Source organism: Halichoerus grypus, chromosome 13 (genome assembly GCF_964656455.1).
Source record: "Halichoerus grypus chromosome 13, mHalGry1.hap1.1, whole genome shotgun sequence".
In the NCBI taxonomy this organism is placed as follows: domain Eukaryota; kingdom Metazoa; phylum Chordata; class Mammalia; order Carnivora; family Phocidae; genus Halichoerus; species Halichoerus grypus.
The window spans coordinates 55,907,412-55,926,758 of NC_135724.1; the positions used below are offsets into that span (position 1 = coordinate 55,907,412).

Below are 19,347 nucleotides of genomic sequence, written 5' to 3' on the forward strand. Positions count from 1 at the left end.
TGGCTGCCTCAGTACCCTCTCCCCAGCTGCCCAGATGCCCCCTACCCAACTGCCCAGCACCCTCCTTAGCTGCCCAGACTTCCTTCCCCAGCTACCCAGCACCCTCCCTAGCTACCCGGGATTCCTTCCCCGGCTGCCCCACCTCCAACCCCCATGGACTGCAACCTTAGGCATCACTCAATCAAACCCCTCCTGAAATTCTGGCCCATCGAAACCGGGATAGATATAAAATGAATGCTGTTGTTTTAGAGGTTTGCTGTGATTTCTTACACAATAGATATGCAATAGATAACTGGAGAAGTTGTGTATGAAACAACAGAATGAGATAAAAGTGTGAAAACAAAAGAAAGACATATCTATGAGAATAGCAGCTTTGCAGAGAACAGGACGAAAAAGATAAAAATGTCTGAAGGACAAGAATTTAGCGTGGCTTACTTCCAAATCACAATGAACAGCTTAAGATTTCTTCCAATCTATTCTTTTTGCCAAACAAATTCAAGAAAAACTTAATATCTGAAATTGGTTGAGACCAGTATAAAGTGACAGAAAACTGAAACAGAATGAATCACTTTGAATACATACAAGGAAACAGTAACAGTAATTCCTACCACAGTTTCCAAGAAGGGTCTCTGCCTGACCTCTTTTAATGAACAGCCAAGACTCACTTATAATGAGAAGCTCCAATTTACATGCAATTCTTGTTCTAAAAATCTTTCAAGATTTTCTGTCTTAAGACTGTGAAATCTGCCTATTCTTTTCTTACTTACCCTGTCAATGTGCTTAGCAAACACTTTCTATTTGGATGATACAATAATAAATCTCAATCTTGTTCTGGTCCACTTTTCAGAAATTTTAGGGAAAAAACAGCAGATATCCAAATTAATGAGGTTTTAGAAAACCCAGCAAACAAGCAGCTATTGTCTCAAGTTTTGTATAAAACAAAGGCCCTTCTGTGATTATGTTCCCACAACAAAGTGCTACTTCCTAATTAAACCTACACAGAAAATAAAGCACTGCTTCAAAAGGCAGCTTTATTTTCAGTGCCATAAGAAACATTTCCTTTTTTACAAAACATATTTTATCTTCTAAAGGAACATTACCAATTTTTACTCACAAATCTGACCACCCCCAGAGAAACTGTTTGCCCAGGTTTCAACATTTTCAAAGGAGAATACAAAACATGGATTCATTTTCCATCTTCTTGGCCAAAAAGCACACGGTAGATAGCACCCAAGTCTACCAGTCACCGCAGGGAAAGGGCCCGCCTAGCAGCAACGTGAGTAAAGAGAACAGGGGGAGGGATTAGGAAGAATGTGAACTATCCTAAATCAGGAGGAAACTGTAAGAGATCCGGCCAGTCTCCGCATAATGCAGAGGACAACACCAATAGAGACCAAGAACAAGAGAGGTGAGACGGTGTAGCATAGTGTGGAAGGAACCAGAAGTGCTGGTTTCCAATGCCAGCTTCAGCACATTGAGCCCCATGAACCCTGGGCAAGTCACTCATCCACCCTGTGCTGCAATGTGCTTACCTCTGAAGAGGAGAACATCTGTATTCCAGGATTGCTGGGGAGAGCAGATAAAATCATATGGATGAGGAAAAAACTGCTGTGTAGTCTACAGCCTATACTTATGTACTTGTGTATATATGTGTATATATATAGAGAGAGATTCCTATATGTGTTCATTGTATATGAATATACAATATATAGATTGTATTTTCACATACATAGATTCAATATGCTATATATAGATTCTATACCTACTATATATAATGCTACAACACTATCTTACTAAATTCTATATTATTCTAAATTCTATAATATTAAATTCTATATATTACATGCATACATTATATATACATTATATATATATACTGTATATAATCTATATACTACATACAGTTGACCCTCAAATAACATGGGTTTGACTTGCATGGGTCCACTTATACATGGATTTTTTTTGCAATACAGTACAGTACTGTAAATATATTTTCTCTTCCTTATGATTTTCTTTTTGTTTTTTAAAAAGATTTTATTTATTTATTTGACAGGGAGAGAGGGCACAAGCAGGGGGAGTGGCGGGCAGAGGCAGAGGGAGAAGCAGGCTCCCGGCTTAACAGAGAGCCTGATGTGGGGCTCAATCTCAGGACCCTGGGATCATGACCTGAGCTGAAGGCAGACACTTAACCGACTGAGCCACCCAGGTGCTCCTTCCTTTTGATTTTCTTAATAATATTTTCTTTTTCTCTAGCTTATTTGATGTAAGAATACAGTATATAGAGGTTTGTATATATAATACATGTAACATAAACTATATTATATATATAATATATATTATATATTTACATGTATATAATATGTATATAATACATGTAACATAAAAAAATATGTGCTAATTGACTATAAGGCTTCCAGTAAACAGCACGTTGTTAGTTGAGTTTTGGGGGGTCAAAAATTATACACAAATTTTCAACTGCATAGGTGATAAGTACCCCTAAGCCCCATGTTGTCCAAAGGTCAACTATGTAAGTCCTATACATACACATTATATATACATGTTCATATATGAAGTATATGTATAGATTCCATACACATACAGGTGATAAATGTTCCTTTTTAATGGGAAAATCAAAATAAAACTAAACACAAACTTGTAGTAGGAACCTTGAAACTGATATGCATTCACTGCATTACTTCATTGGCACACATATGAGATCAATCCCTTTTTACTGAAAGCTCAAGTTATTACCCATAACAGAAGACAACTAAGGTGTCAGGCATGGAAATTCTTTGCAAGTGATGGGTAGGCCGTGTAGAAGAATATTACTGCAACTTTAAAAATTATATAATAGTGAGTTTTAGTCACGTTTGGAAACACTCATGCTACAAAGTTAAATAAAATATCAGGACACTACCATATACGTCAAAAATCTCAGCTGAAGGGATGGGATTGCCCAGTGATGCAGACAGAGCCCAGGCTCTTGAACCTCAGGGAGTCCTACCCTTGAGCGAGTTACCTGAATTCCCTGAGTCTCGGTTTTGTCATTTGTCAAAAGGAGATAATAATAGGACCAAACTCATAGCATATGAGGATTTGATGATGTAACACCCATAATAAATATGTAATACATGATAGCATTATTGCAGCATTATTAAGTACACAGAAATGCATACAAAAGTCTAAAAGCAATATGCTCATAATTTCATGGTTGCTTCGGAGTGAAGTGATTGTAAGTTTTGCCACCTCTTTACATTTACCTGATCCTTCTAATTTTTCTACCATGAGCCCATATTACTTTCCTAGCCAGAAAAAAAAAAAATAGAATTATTGACTTATGAATTTATTTTTCAACATCTACTTAATTGCATCCCTTAACCTAATCTTACTAGCTAACTCCAATTAGATTATATCAAGGTCTTGGTTAAAGTTTCCCTTGGTGATATCTAAAGATCTTTGGGACTTCAAAGTCATTTGTGGATATATGACATAAATATGACAGAGGGATAGGGAGTTCACATTTATTTAGTGTGTGGAATTTGTCAGGGGCTTGACTAGGAACATCCTTCATTCTTAATGCTATGGCCTTCTACTTTATAAATTATGAAAGCATATCACCCAACTACATTTTATATATCTCCACCACGCCACACAATAAAAAAGTAACAATAAATACATACATAAATAAACAGAACTGCCTCCCCTTTTCCTCCACCACTGTACTTCTTAAAGTCACAGCACCAAGGTGTCACCCTAGATGGTCTCTCAGTCAAGATCTAAGGACACACCTAGTCTGTCGATGTTATCAGAAGGCAGTCCATGGTTTCAAATTGAAAATTCTAAATTTTGCATCTTCATTCCAAAGTTGATCTAAAAGCTTACTATAAGCATATTCAGGATCTGGCCAACCGCGGTATAAGACAATTCTGTTCCAGGATTTCAAGGGCACGTCTCTGTGTTTACATGGTCGCACTGACAACGGGATCACCTACTGAGAAGACAGTATTTGTGCTTGTTGAGGAGCAACTGCAAACCCACCTTTCTATACTCTGCTTTGTGGGGCTTTGAGTGGAGGCACTAGCAGGAGGCTGGAAGGCTGGAGGAGGGAGGCAGGGAGATGAGGCAGCCTCCTCCAAGCCTCCGGGTGCAAATAACCCAGCACGTCCCGAGGTTCTCCCTCAGTGTCAGCATCCCTGAGTTCTCTTTTTCTTAAAAGATTTTTTTTTTTTTTTTGTCAGAGAGAGAGAGAGTGAGAGAGCACAAGCAGGGGGAGCAGCAGAGGGAGAGGGAGAAGCAGGCTCCCTGCTGAGCAATGGGCCCAATGCCTGACTCCATCCCAGGACCCTGGGATCATGACCTGAGCCAAAAGCAGATGCTTAACCGACTGAGCCACCCAGGTGTCCCACCTGAGTTCTCTTGGTACTCCCTTCCCCTGTTCTCCACCACCATTTAACCTGTTCCTCATGCTAGATCCATCCCTCTAAATAATTGCTGTGGCTTCTGTTTTCCTGAGTGGATGGATCTGGGCTGATATAAAACAGCATGTATGTCACAGTAGCCAACTTTTAAAAATTGTGGTAAAATGTACATAAACATCAAAAATGACCATTTTCGCCATTCTAAGTGCGCAGTTCAGTGGCATTAAGTCCATTCACACTGTTGTGCAAGCATCACCACCATCTGCCTCAAGAACTTTTTCATCTTCCCAAACTGAAGCTCTGTCCCCATTAAGCACGAACTTCTCGTTCCCTCCTCCCCTCAGCCCTGGCAACCAACATTCTACTTTCTGTCTCTTTAGACAGGACTATTCTAGGTACTTCATGTAAGTGGAATCATGCAGTATTTGTCCTTCTGTGTTTGGTTTATTTCAAGTAGCATGTTTTCAAGGTTCGTCCGTGTTGTTACAGGTGTCAGAATTTGCTTTCTTTTGAAGGCAGGATTATCTTCCATTCTATTTATGTACCATCCTTCGTTTATCCATTCACTATTTTTTTTTAAAGATTTTATTTATTTGACAGATAGTATGAGAGAGAGAGCATGAGAGGGGGGAGCATCAGAGGGAGAAGCAGACTCCCTGCCGAGCAGGGAGCCCGATGCGGGACTCGATCCTGGGACTCCAGGATCATGACCTGAGCTGAAGACAGTCGCTTAACCAACTGAGCCACCGAGGCACTCTATCCATTCACTATTAGCAGACACGGGTTGCTTCCATCTTTTGGCTACTGTGAATAATGCTGCTCTGAACATGGGTGTGCAGAGATCTCCTTGAATTCCTGCTTTTGGTTCCTTTGGGGGATATATAGCTAGAAGTGGCATTGCTGGATCATGTGGAAACTCTCGGTTTAACTTCTTGAGGAACCACCATACTGCTTTCCACAGGACTGTACCATTTTACGTTCCCACCAGCGAGGCACAATGATTTCAATTTCTCCATACCCTTACCAACCTTGTTATTTGCCGTTTTTTTTGTTTAGTTTTTGTTTTAGTAATAGCCATGTTAATGGGTGTGAAGTGGTATCGCCCTGTGGTTTTGATTTTCAAATTTCCCTAATGATTAAAGATTCTGCCTGGTGTCTTAACTTTGAAAGTCCTGTGCCTCAAACTGGAAATCCTTAGGTTCTTCTATTGAGAACCTCTATCATAAGGAGTACATTTTCATATAATTAGCAGGGACTAAAAGAATGGTGACAATCACTAAAGTCAAGATCCATCAAATGTGCATGCTATCCCTCACTCAGAATGATTTCTTTAAAATTTTAAGTTGTCACGAAAGATCCCTCACTCACTTCCAGGGTGTAGTGCTGCACAGCAAGCTCCTAGCTCATGGGACAGTGAGCAGCAGTTTGTTACGTAGACTACCCACATAACGTGTTAGCGTTACAAGTGTTAGGATGACTCTTAAGTCTTATTTTTCTTAAAACAAAAATACCACACTCATTTAATTCCCATGCAATATTTTTTAAAGTGAGATATTGCTAAATATCTAACAGTATAAATTCAAAAATTTTGTGAATCAATGCCAGAATGAATAGCAGGCATTTTTTTAAAGAAGTGAAAAATGAATCTAATCATCCCCCTGGTAATGTGTTACTAAAGCAAACACTGCGCTGCTAAAACCTTCTGCAAACTAGACAACATTTGTGGACTTTCTGATAACACCACTTTTTCTCATTTCTTTAATTTATCTTTCATGTAACCAAACACGAAACACGGAGGCTACAAATGGCAGAATTTCAGCAGGGTCATCAACTAGAGAATCAAGAGAGGGATCGAAATCTTTAGCTTTTGCCAACACAGAATGAAGCTGGTAATTTGGTCGTAAAACCTCAGGAGCTGACATATTTATTAAGTTACATGAACACATTTACAATATGACGTTGTTATGACTCCTGACGATACTAAGGTCTGTCTACAATTATACTTTAGAAATCCATACTACAGAATTTACATTTTTACTGAAGTGAAACAAAGCAGTCAAAAGGCTTGTTTGCTGACTATCATCTTTTAATCAGAATGTGAACAAAAAAGCGAAGGGGAATGTTTAGGAACAAAGCATGGATTCAGTCAGAGCCTCAACTCTGCCAAGGCCTGGGTGTGCAAGAGTGAATAAGGCAAGCTCCAGTGAATGTTAACTGGCAAGGAAAGTGAAAGAGAAGAAGAGGAGGAAGAAGAAGAATACAGCTGGGGTCCCTGCTCTCAGGGAGTGTATTATCTAGAAATTAACGAGGAGCTGGATAATGGCTGGCTTGACAGGGAAACACACAGATTCTGACAAGGGAAAAAAGTCATCGGAATGTGTAGCCAAGCTCTAGATCTGAGTGTCGATAAGACCCAGGAAACAAGGGTGAAATGTGGGGGGAAAGGCGAGATAACTTTACAAGGGAGAGATTGACCGACGATACCTAACGGATTAGCCTCCTCACTAGTGGGACAACCAGCCTTGGGAGCAACAGAAGTAGCCAGGATTGCAGATCATGTGTTCTGGCCAAAATTATTTAACTGGAATTGAACGAAGTCTTTAGAGCTGAGTTTAGGTTATAGGAAATAGAGTGCATAAAAGAACATGTTAACAAGACCACAGTGAAACAATCCAACAAATCTAGATCATGGGATATTCTATAAGACAAGTGGCCTAGTCTATTTAAAAAGTCAATATTCTTAAAGTAGAGAGCAATTCAAATTAGGAGAGATTTAAGAAGTCTAACGATCAGGTTTTTATGGATCCTGGTTTAAAAAAGAAAAAAAGCTACAGAAGACATTGGTGGATAAACTGGGAAAATTCGATACAGATGGTGAAATAGTTATTAGGAAATTGCTGTTAATTTTGTCGGGGCTGCTAATGGCATGGCACCTATTCAGGACAAATCTCTATTTTTTGAAGATACAAAACATACTGTATTGGTACAATATCACAATGACTGCCATTCACCTGGAAACTTTGGGAAGATGAAACCAACATTGCAAAATGCTTAACAATCTCTGAATCTCAGGGGTGGGTATATGCATGCCCACTGGAATTTGCTTTCTACATATTAAAAAATGTCCGTAATAGAAAGGCTCAATAAATAAACAAATCTGAGAGATTTGCTCAGATATAAGCATAATGCACTTTTTTTAGAAACTGAAAGCATGACAAAAATTTTACACCATATAAAAAGTAAAGACATTTCGGACTACAAATTAGTTTATATTATCTTAATTTGGAAGCATATCTAAAAATGCTAGAGGTCTTTAACTATGCATTACATGCCTACTTTTGAAATATGCCTTAAAGACCTAAAACTGACATGCCCCTGGAACTCCTCAAGCTGGCTCAACTCAACCTAAAGCAAAAGAGTTCTTTCCCTTCAGAGTGAAGTCAAACGTGACACCCTGCAAGATAAATGGTAGCCTAACATGAATCTGAAATCTATATGGAAAATGTCCAGCTGGTAGTTTGGCTCTAAACTCATATAATACCACATTCCTGATAGTGAAAATGGCTATATTTTTTTCCCTTAAAAAAAGAAAATAAATAGAAAAAGTGATGGGAAAACCAAAATCTCCAGCAGACACATTCTCACCATTGAAATAAAAACAAAGGCCAGGCCAAAAGGGGGGCTCTTTTCTCTTTTTCTTTTTTTTTTTTTTTAAAGATTTTATTTATTTATTTGACAGAGAGAGACACAGTGAGAGAGGGAACACAAGCAGGGGGAGTGGGAGAGGGAGAAGCAGGCCTCCCACTGAGCAGGGAGCCCAATGCGGGGCTTGATCCCAGGATCCTGGGATCACGACCCGAGCCGAAGGCAGATGCTCAACGACTGAGCCACCCAGGCGCCCCCTTTTCTCTTTTTCTTTAGGGAGATTTAAAAATATGAAGATATGACCTATTACGTCAAGACATATGGCTGAAAACATTGAAAAATGTTATTTTACTTAAATAAATACTATGAACCTAAACATGGGGAAAAATCTCCTGAGCTTCGCATTCTGCTACCTGGTTTACTGTTATTATTAGAGATCCAAAGTTTCTTTTATGTGAATATACACAGTATTGCTCTTTCTTCTACTTAAAATCCTTCACATTTTTAAAACTATCGCTTATCCAAAGAATTTTAATTATTTGCCATTAAATTTTCACAATTCCTATTTCAATCCTACAGGGCATATTTCAACTATTTGTCTCTTTAAGCTTATATTTAGCATGATATTGATAAGTTCGAATGTAAGAGAAATTGAATGGAAATAAATAAGAAGGTCATGCAATGGCTTTTCTGGAGAACTCAAATGAGAAATGTTGACAATAGCTCCCAAATACCTGCCACCTCTCTTTTCATTCCATCCACTCAGATTTCTTTCCTTTTACTTCCCTTTCCCAGAAGTATTGGGACCATGGGGACCCAGATCATATTTTTCTCCATTCTCCTATGTGATCTGGAAGCAAAGCAAGAGGATACCGGTATGGCTGGAGCCAGTTATACCTTGCCTTTGCCAGCTGCTACTGAAGGCTTGCTCACAGAAGTACTGGAACATTCCAGCTTTATTCTTGGCCTCACAGACGCCACGACAGGGCAGAAGCATGGCCAACAGGCTTGACGTTATCCCTTTATTTCCTAGCCTTATTACCTATATACAACCCTTCTGCAATAACTTTGTACAGTGATAACAGCAAGACAATAACCTCAAAAGGAATTTCGTGTGTGGTCCCCCTCCCCTGGGGTATCTGACGACATGTGACACACAGCCTGACAGAGAATCCTGAACCGCTGAGCATGCTCTGCTGACAGCTTCCCAGAACATCAAACCACATGCAAACAATGCCACTCATCTCCTCACAGATACCTGGGAATGATAAATGTGACAAGAACTGATACCATGGACTACTTCTGTGCATCACTTGAATTTACCTGGTGGAAAAACAGTCTGAACAGAATGGAAACATGTTTAGAAACAAGCCAGACTTTCCTGAAGGTCATCACAAGAGTGTACAATTCAGCAACCCAGAGACATTCTTCAATGGTTCTGGCCTGACCTACCTGTCTTAGGTCCAGAGTGATTGTGACCCAGTGATATTCTCTCCCGTTTTGAATACTGGGACTTTGCCACCAGTTATTGGTCCCATCGATTGCATTTGATATTGGATGGCGTTCTGTGAAAAGAAAACATACATGGGTTTCTCTTAGCTCTTGGTTTCAAGTTTTTGACTTCCCAACTGCAAGGCTAGTGGCAATGAAGAGCAGGGAAGGTGAACACAAACTTCATGACTCCTAATAGAAGTCTTTAGTCATCATTTCAAGAAGTATCAATTCCCAAGGGTCCTTTGGAATGGGAGCGACACTTGCCTTTGGGGTTGGCGCTGTTGGCATCACAGATCCGGCACTGGGCATTGCGCACGGGGCGACCAGGCACGTGCTCCACAAGCTTGCAGGACATCTCGGGCCCTTGCTCCCCACAGGTCGCGTTGGTGCTGATGTGTGCGTTGCTGGCAAGATTGAGGATGGCAGGAAACAGCCCTGAAAGTCAGGATTCACCAGATCAGCTCAGCCACTTGGAATCAAGAGAATCTCCCTTTGCAGGTGAATCAAAAAGATTTTTAAGTCTATGCGCTGAGTGAAGGGCGTCTTACACAGAAGCAGCTCATATAGCGGTTTCATGTCTATGAAACTCTAGGACAAGCAAAACCCATCTACCAGGAAATACTCAGAACAATGGTTTCAGGGGGTGGGGATTGCCTGTGAGGGGACACAAGGGGACTTTTTGGGGTGATGTTACATTCTATGGCTCAATGAAGGTTTGGATTACACTGACGTGCTGTTATGAAAAATCATAGAAGGCACAAGTCTACAATTTGGGTAGATTTGAGTATTTCACTGTATGTGCATCTTAACTCGAAAACAAAAAAGAATTATAAATAAATACATAAATGCTTAAAAGTTTAGAAGCAAAGCACACTGATGTCTAAACTCACTTTGAAATGCATCAAAAAATAAGCCAGGTTGATGGATAGCTATGGAACATGGATACATAGGTGATAGAGGAAGAATAAAATGTTCATTGTAGGGTTGGGAGGAGAGATGTTCATTGTACAATTCTTTCCACTTTTCTGATTGAAAAATCTTCATAATAAAATGTTGTGGGTGGCGCCTGGGTGGCTCAGTTGGTTAAGGTCTGACTTCGGCTCAGGTCATGATCTCAGGGTCCTGGGATCGAGCTCCGCATCGGGCTCCCTGCTCAGTGGGGAGCCTGTTTCTCCCTCTCCTTCTGCTCCTCACCCCACTCATGCTCTCTCTCTCTCTCTCAAATAAATAAATAAAAATCTTTAAAATAAAAAAAAATGTTGGGAACATAGGTTTTAAGACAAGTTTCAAATGATCCAATGCATGTATCTGCCAATGAAATTCAAACACCTTTCACTTAAAAGAAAGGCATCCATTCTCTGCTCGCTTTGTTCCAGTTGCTCCTGCTAGGACTCACAAGGTCTTTCCTATAATTAGGATTTTTTTCCTCCCTCTCCTCTTTCTTTACTGCCTGTTTTTGTTGGTGAATAAAACTTTAGAACACAATAATCTAGGTTTCAAAATTCTCTTCAATTCAGTATTAATCTTTGCCTTTGTACATTCCTTTTTGTCTCGAGTGATTTTTATCTTTAAGCAACCGGTCCAAACTATTCAGAAAACAATTTTTGGATGACTGTGAGAAGCATAACTCCTTTAGGTTCTTTAGAACTTGGCTTTATCTTGGTAAAAGAAGATAATAGCTGTGACGGTTCCATAAAATCTAGAAATGATGGTGTACATGACACTGGAGAAGGATTCTACCTAAATGGACATTGTGGACTGAGAGAGAGCATTGAAAGGTGGGGGGGTGTTAGCTAAGTGGGGTTTCTCTAATTGACTCGAATTTGATCTTCTAAGATCACAGAAGATAATCTTTTCTTTATAAAGAACATAGAGTCAATAGTATCTCTGCAATATTTCTTTTCCAGTGAAATCTGAAAAAGCACAATGTAATCTTAGTAATATAGAAGGAATTCATGTCAATTTTTATTTTTTAGGTACTGTTTAATGTTTTCAATGATCTTTTCCATTACAAATATTTTAATAATTGAAATTACAAAATAAAAATGATTATTTGTGTAATGTTATTTTACTGCATTTAAAAAAACTTCCTATGTATCTATTTAAAAAACAACATTTTAGGTAGTTTTCCAAACACTTTCCACATAAAATAGAACCACCTATTAGTAGTGTTCTATCCTAGGAGAATGACCCTTAGCCTCTCAATAGAAAATAGTTATTGAATATTTGTGTTCTAGAGCATTATTCCTAACTGTGAAACACAGCACACTTAACATCATATACAATATTTAATATATTATATATATTTTCACTTTGAACTTAAAGTTGGTTACTTTTATCATATTCCTTTAAAGGGACTTCTTTTTTAATTAAAAAGGCTTTATGAAGAGAGAGATGAATCATTATGTGTAATTATGTATTTCCCTAAAGGATTATTTTTATCAATCAGTAGTTAGACACTTATATTTTCTATACCAATCTAGTTCCTAAAGTGACATGTAATTCTTGGGAGTGGTACTTAGATGGCAGGAGGAGCTGATATTTATTCTGTTTGGTACTGAGGTAAATACTAATTTTCTCCATCTTTTGGGATCACACTATTCTAGTAACCTGGTTCGAATGTGTCTTATGAGCCAATCATTTAAAATACAGTATGGGTTTAAACTTTGGTGTTTTATCCCTATAGCTAAAATGATGTTTTTCTGGCTCTCTAGCACATGTATGTATTTAAATTTTAGTACAACCAACTCTATCCATTCCCTTTGCACAGATTAGTCAAGCAAGAAAAAGAAACCAAGGTCACGGGAATTGATTTAGCAAAGCATTTCTCTTTCAACAAATACTTTACATGGTAACCCAACAAATGTTCCCACTTCTTCTTTACTCTCCCCCTGCAGTTGCTCCCCATCAAGGCAACTCCCCGCTTCCTGCCCAGGGGTCCTTCCCACTCTGGAGAACCTCGGTGGTCTTGAGTTACTGGGGGCAACTGGGAGTGGTGAAGGCGCCTGCTCTCTGTACTCAGAAGTCTCTACCCTGAGTCACTGAGAAAAAGAAGCTCAAAACTCAACATAAACCTAACATAATTTGGTTGAATAATATCTCAATTATAGTAATCAGCATCAGGTAGATCTTTGTACTAGATAGGCTTTAAAGAACTCCTATATTTCCTTACCTTGCTGGTATCTTAAATATACTTTTAATAAAAAGAAAAATAAATTCCTTCATTAGCATGGCTGAGTAGGAAAACCTTTAAATAGCTAATGTCATAAAAATATCCTGGTTGTCTTTCACTAAAACCGAATCTTTCTTCTCAGATAAGCCAGTGTTTGAAAAAAACTATTCACTAAACATTCTTCCTTACATAATACATTTACTCTCACTTCACAGTTATAGAATAATCACAATTCCCTGTTGCATATGGACCATATCTGTTAGAAGATGAAAGAAAGGTAGAAAGGCACACCAGAAAAAAAGCAGGTGTTAAAAATAATTTTTTTAAAAAAAGCCCCTCAGGTTGCTGAATCATTTCAAAGACCCCTGAAATATTTCAATAAAGGGAGCTTCAAGTTGGAGGAGGGATAGGAAATCAAAGGGTAAGAAAGGATCAGGATCAAGAACCCAGCAAGAACAAACGTTTGATTTTATGCATAAAAATCAAAGGCAGAATGAGGGCTCCATCAGGATACATATGTGGCACAGTTTTCCCACTGCCTGGCCGTGCGCTTAGTAAATCAGACTATACACTTTTGTTGAGAGATATTATTTACTGAAGTCAGTGATTACTGTAATACTAATCTGTGTTTTTCCCTCACTCAGGACCCACAATGGAATCATTTCTCCAGGCGCGTATTTAGCCAGTAGCTAAAGACTTCATGAGGCCAAACTCCATTGAGCATGAAATAAATTCCTTCTCATTCACCAGTAGTTTTTTTTTTAATCCCCTTTCTTCACAGCCTGAGTACATTTGGCCTTCTTAAATGCGTTTCAGGACCATGTTAATCTACTGGAAATTCCCTTCTTAATATGAGATGAAAAACTGCCACAAAGCTGGCAGCCAACAATGCTACTACACATAATTCCCAAAGTTTTCATCCGAGAGACTTCCAGATTGTTCAAGAATTCATTTTTAGAGGGCTCTAGATAATTTTTTTTTCTCAGCAGAAAATATTTTTGCTGCCTTAAAACTGGAGTATCTAAAATGTGGACTAGCCCTAAAGCCAATTGCAACAACTTTTTCATTAATATTTCTCAAATGATTCGGGGTCAATGGTCAAGAGCCGTAAATTTGTGTGTAAGAAAAGCATGAGTTCTTCTAATGAGGTTTTTTTTTTTTTTTCTGTTTTGGGGGAAAAAAAATTTGCGTTTTATAAAATGTTAGTATATAATGTTATAGTAATCCATACTCAAAGTCAATGTGATATTCTGAAAAGAAAATGATTTGCAATTCTTAGCTAAGGGATCTGTGGCAATATTTTCAGATCATTTTATTCCCCTGAATAGAATTTAAAAAAATGATAACTACTCTATAGGGTTGAATAATCAAAGTGGCTTCTGCTGTCAGGAGGTTTTATTTTGAAAAGGAATCAAAGTCACTTATTCAATCATGGAGAAATCTGGAAAAAAAAATTTTTTTTTCACAATCAGACCAAAACAAAATATATTTATTAGAAATATTACACAGTCATACATCATACCCTTCCATGGCAATAGTTAAATACATATGTTGGCATGTCAAGTCCTGACGATGCTGGGTGTGCTCTTTGTAGAAATGAGGCCACAGATCTATCAATTGCAACCAACTAATGTAGTTAAAATTAGGGAGCCACGGAGGATGTTCCAGACTTAGCCAAAGTCTAACATGGGTCAAGAAAAGTGAAACACTCAGGGAGCTTGGGCAAAGGAGATATTAAAAATACTTTTTAAAAAGGTAGCTAGGCTCCATATCCCTTACTGCACGTCCTCCTTGGTGGCTCATCTCAAAATGGCATGCAAGCTTGAGAACGGGAGGAGCTCAGCTGGATTTGGTAAATGGGTGTGCAGAGAAGGGCCCGGATTTCTGAATTAAGAGATTTGTGATTTTTAAAAAACATTCAAATCTATTTTGTTCTCCATTTACCCACCTCTCACTTCCCTAACCTCATCCATTTACCCAACTAAACATCTATAAGTTGATTAGAGAAGGCCAGTATTAGAAATAAACTACCCTGTTTGCCAGCACTCTTTGAAGCACGGTAGTTCCCCCGGGCGAACAATAAAAACAGCACCTCTAACAACTACAAATGGCGTTATTCAGAGAAAAACCCTGGAAGCATTTGACACTACTCCAGGATAATAACATAAAATAACTTAATATTCTAAGTTAATAGTATTAAAGTGTTCTTAATGACTTGAATTTTAGGAAGATAACATGAATTCATACTCAGTAATGTATCCACATGAGTCCAAAAAAGCAGATGAGAATGTTTGACTAAGTTCAATAAACTTTCAGTGAGAATCTTTTCGGTGCAAAGCACTATGCCAGACACCTCCCTGAGACACCAGGATGAATGAGCTGGGCTGTTCCTAACCCTAGGGCTCTCCCAGTCGGAAGGGAAAGAGAAGCATCTACTCACAGATTCTAGTAAGCATAATATTTAAAATGCAGCAATATTTTAAGACATATTCGAGGAGAGAGTCTGGAACAAGACATGCAGTTAGAGGTAACCCAGGCAGAGGGATGAGGGTGTGTACTCAGGCTAAGGCTGGTCTAAAATCCTTTCAGGGCTCCCCTGGTTGGTCTTCAAATCAATTTCAATATCCTTCCCTCTGCACATTTCATGTAACCTATCATGCCCTACTCACCCTTCAAGTTAAGCCCTGATCTTTCCTGAATCCCAGGCTAAGATAAATGTTCTTCTTTTGTCCTGCCCTTAATCAGCATGCCCCATCTGCACTTTGCATTTATACCAGCTCCCCGCCCCCTCCCATTTTTCTCCCCTCAGTATCCTTCTCCGAAAAATAAAAACAACTCTGATCAGTCTGTGAATTACTTTGGGGCAGAACCATATCCTACTTGCCCTAAGTTAGCACCTGGCTCGTGTGAATGCCCAATAAAACCTGAATGGAAGAAAAGATAAATGAAAGAAGGACTGTTCTCTCACTCCTGGATTACTACCAAGTGCACAGAACCAGGATCCTAAATCTCGACTCTTCTCCTGGTTCCACCGCTAACTATATGTCTTCAGGCAAATCAACCTCTCAGAGCCTCTATTTCTTCAACTATTAAATGAGTATTTTTAAGAGCCCTTTTTTCCAAATTACTTTGATTCTGAAATTTTACCTTAATAGACTATCAGGTAAATTTGTCCACCATTCTCTCTCCCACTATTTGGAAAACGAAGTAAGAAAAACTCTTCTCTCCATGGAATGTACAGAAAGGCAAAGAGAAGTAATTTGGTAACTCTTTTATCTTTTTGGCCAAGAGAACCACATAGAAATATAAAGTAACTTCCTTCCTTCCCTCCCTCCCTCTTTCTTTCTCTTTCTTTTGTTTCTTTCCTTTCTTTCCTCTTTCCTTCATTCTTTTGTTTCTTTGGGAGTCACTCCTCAGAGCTTCTGGCTCTTGAGAGGAGCAGAAGAGAAACAAATGATGTTTCATACATTTATCAGAAGCCAGAGAACCCTCAGAGGTTGGCTTTGCTTCTGATCTATGCCAATGGCAAGAGCACTTCCTTGACTCTTGCCTACTCTCCAGTGTATAAATATACATCATTGGGATTCTTCCAAAACAATAAGTTCTATTTAATATGGCATATTTAATGGGGCAGTTAAGCGTCTGACTCTTGATTTTGGCTCAGGTCATGGTCTTGGGGTCATGGGATTGAGCCCCGTTTCAGGCTCTGAGCTGAGCATGGAGCCTGCTTAAGATTCTCTCTGCCCCTCCCCCTGCTCTCTTTCTATAAATAAATAAATAAATAAATAAATAAATAAATAAATAAGGATGGGACGCCTAGGTGGCTCATTTGGTTAAGCCTCAACTCTTGATTTCAGCTCAGGTCATGATCTCAGGGTCCTGGGATCGAGCCCCATGGGGGGCTCCACGTTCAGCAGGGAATCTGCTTAAGGATTCTCTCCCTCTCCCTCTGCCCCTCCCCGCCCACTGTGTGCTCTCACCCCCTCTCTCTCTAAAAATAAATAAATAAATCTTTAAAAAATGTATGGCATATTTAATGCCGAACCTGTACATGTCCAGGCTTAAGATGGAAATAAACGTTCTAATCAAGTGTTTTCTATGAATTCTATTAGAATGTCAAGTCTACTACAATCACCACTGCTTAAGAAAGGCAGGGTTGGGTGAGGAGCAAGAACGTGAGCCATACAGCTGTAAATGTGCATTATAGGTCTACCAGTTGCCAGCTGTGTGGCCATGGCCGAATGGCTTTACTTCTTAGTCTCCTTATTTACGCCATGAGAACAGTGCCTAGGCACTTCTGTGAGCATTACATGAGATAACGGGTAAAAGGCTTAATATAATGTATTAAGAGCTCAGTAAACAGTTATTATTACTTTCATAGTATAAGTGGATACCACTAATATCAATTTCCTCAAATATAATTGGACTTACATGGTTATATTTCATGTATTTGAGTCTCTGTCTCTCTGATTAAATTTTAGATGAAGTAGCACATTTGCATTTAAGGGCCACTGAGTCTGGAAAGTATCTACCTTTCAACAGAAGAGACACCCTCCGCCCAGAGTGATGTGCATCAGGAAAGAGGCATGGAGGAAACCCAGACCCTCCAAGGCAGGGACTCACTGAGCAGAAAGCTAAGCAGGACTGCTCACTTTATTCACATTTGACCCCCTTCCCTCCTGCCCTGCCTCCTCCCTCTCTTCTTCTCTGATTGTTCTTTTTGATGTTGCCTTTGCAACACTGTGTGCTTATAAATCCCTGTAAGTTAGGTGCCCATTTGTAAATCACAATCTTCTCTCATTGTCCTATGAGGTGACAAGGGAAGACATCTCGGAGGAGGTGACATTTGAATAGTTACACAAAAAACGAAGAGTTAGCCATGCAGGGGCAGCCCTATATTTTAATATATTCGGTTTTCTTTGTAACATATTTTTTATGCACTTAAAAACATGCTACGAATGGGTCTGTGAGCTTTGCCAAAGGGGTCCATTGGTACCAAAAGGTCAAGAACCCAGGAAGAGAAAGTGCTCCGTCTAAAGTATTGTGAATCGGGAGCTGATGGCATAGGGGACTGTTGGTCTCCTTTCCCCCCACCTCCGCTTCCAGGAATCTAGTTCATCCCTGGACAAAGAAAGCCAGGAGGGCCCTGACCTTCTGATCCAGGCGGGTCGTGAAGGTGAGTGAGAGGGGCCCCGGCCAAGCCAAGAGTTAATGTCCTGCTCAGGTGCAGTCTCGAGTGACCTGACCATGTACTTACAGGGGCATATCCCCAGTCCCTAAAATTTGTTCAGGAGGCTGCTTACAAGTTGTGGCAAAATGCATCTTACCTCAAATGTTGTTTTTTTTTTTTTCTTCTAGAAAACAACACAAACATACCTGCATATTATGAATTAGGTGTACGTGGAAAATAAGCACAAAAGAAACTGTTTTCCCACTTTTACTTCTGACTGACCAGCAATTGACAGAGGCTCTTTGCGACAACCTTCTTCTGTTCCTTTCCCGGGAGAAACCTGCAACCATGTTATCATAACAGGAGCGCGCCATTTAAAGCAACCCTATTTCAAGTCATTTGTCATAACCTAAAAATCATTTTAATCACTAGTAAGTGAACTTGCTTTGTATAGCAAATTCCATCATTCTCAGAATGTTTAAATAATATATGATCAAGGCCAATGTTGAAATATGCAAAAGGCTTGCTTGCTTAGTGTTAAACAGGGCTTTTGTTTCCAATGAGAATGAATCAAAAGTTACCAGTGAGTTATTTCATTTCTCAAAAATCTAACACTTGGGAGCGTTTTTAAATGCAGACAACTTGGGGTCCTCTCTAGCTTGGAGCCCTTTTAGCTCAAGGCAGAAGCCCAGCACCAGGGAGAGAAAGGCTCCCCGCCCACCACTCCTCCTCCCTCAAAAGCAAATACTTGGTTTTTGGGCTAAACCAATTTAATCATTGATGGCTGTTAGTAAAAGAAAAGCTTTAAGATATTCTAGAGATTCCAAGGCCCTTTCCAGCACAGTGGGGGAAAAGGGGGGGAGGAGTGCGGAGAAGGAGAGAGAAAGAAAGATCCCACATAATCAGTAAGGGAAAAGTCAAATCCAAACTCCCAGGAGTTTGACATTTAACACAGTTGACTTTTTTTTTTTGTCTCATGTGGGAAGATGAAGAGAAGTTTAATCTCAGGAAAACCAGTGGGGGTGGTGAGCAAAAGACCTTCACAGGGTTTTGCCGAGTTCCATTTCCATAGCAATGGACCCAAGGTGCCCTTGACAAAGACAGAGGTTTTCACTGTAAGATGAATAAGCAGAATGAACCAGCTAGCGACAAATATTGTCAGCAGAAAACAGCACCTCGTCGGGATCCACCTACTCCTCCCACAAAGGCTTGTTTAATGCTTATATTCCATGACATCCTGGGTTTGGATTCAGCATAAAAGTTTAGTTGCAGAGACAAAAACTATAATTCATTCATCAGGAAGTATTTTTCTCTTTTGTTGCCAAGGGCAACAATTTAAATACCTATTGAAAACATTATTGCATTTAGGCAAACACAAAAGCTCCTCAACATAAGCACATATTTTGAAAATTTTGTATCATTCCCACTGCCCTGGAAATGCACTACCC

General features: G+C 39.3%; 1 protein-coding gene across 3 annotated transcripts in view; it reads right to left on the bottom strand.

The window, feature by feature from the left end:
* The window catches only part of LAMA1 (laminin subunit alpha 1), a 161,582-nt gene that overhangs the window by 122,534 nt on the left and 19,701 nt on the right, over positions 1-19,347 (bottom strand). For all 3 annotated transcript variants that reach the window (XR_013443381.1, XM_078060583.1, XM_036106004.2), the window contains exons 2-3: positions 9,822-9,992; positions 9,516-9,628 (exon numbers count right to left, since the gene is read on the bottom strand). Coding sequence is in view for 2 of the 3 variants with exons in the window: in XM_078060583.1 (XP_077916709.1) it covers positions 9,516-9,628; positions 9,822-9,992 (284 nt within the window). In the remaining variant the exon portion in view is untranslated. The remainder of the gene's footprint in view (positions 1-9,515; positions 9,629-9,821; positions 9,993-19,347) is intronic.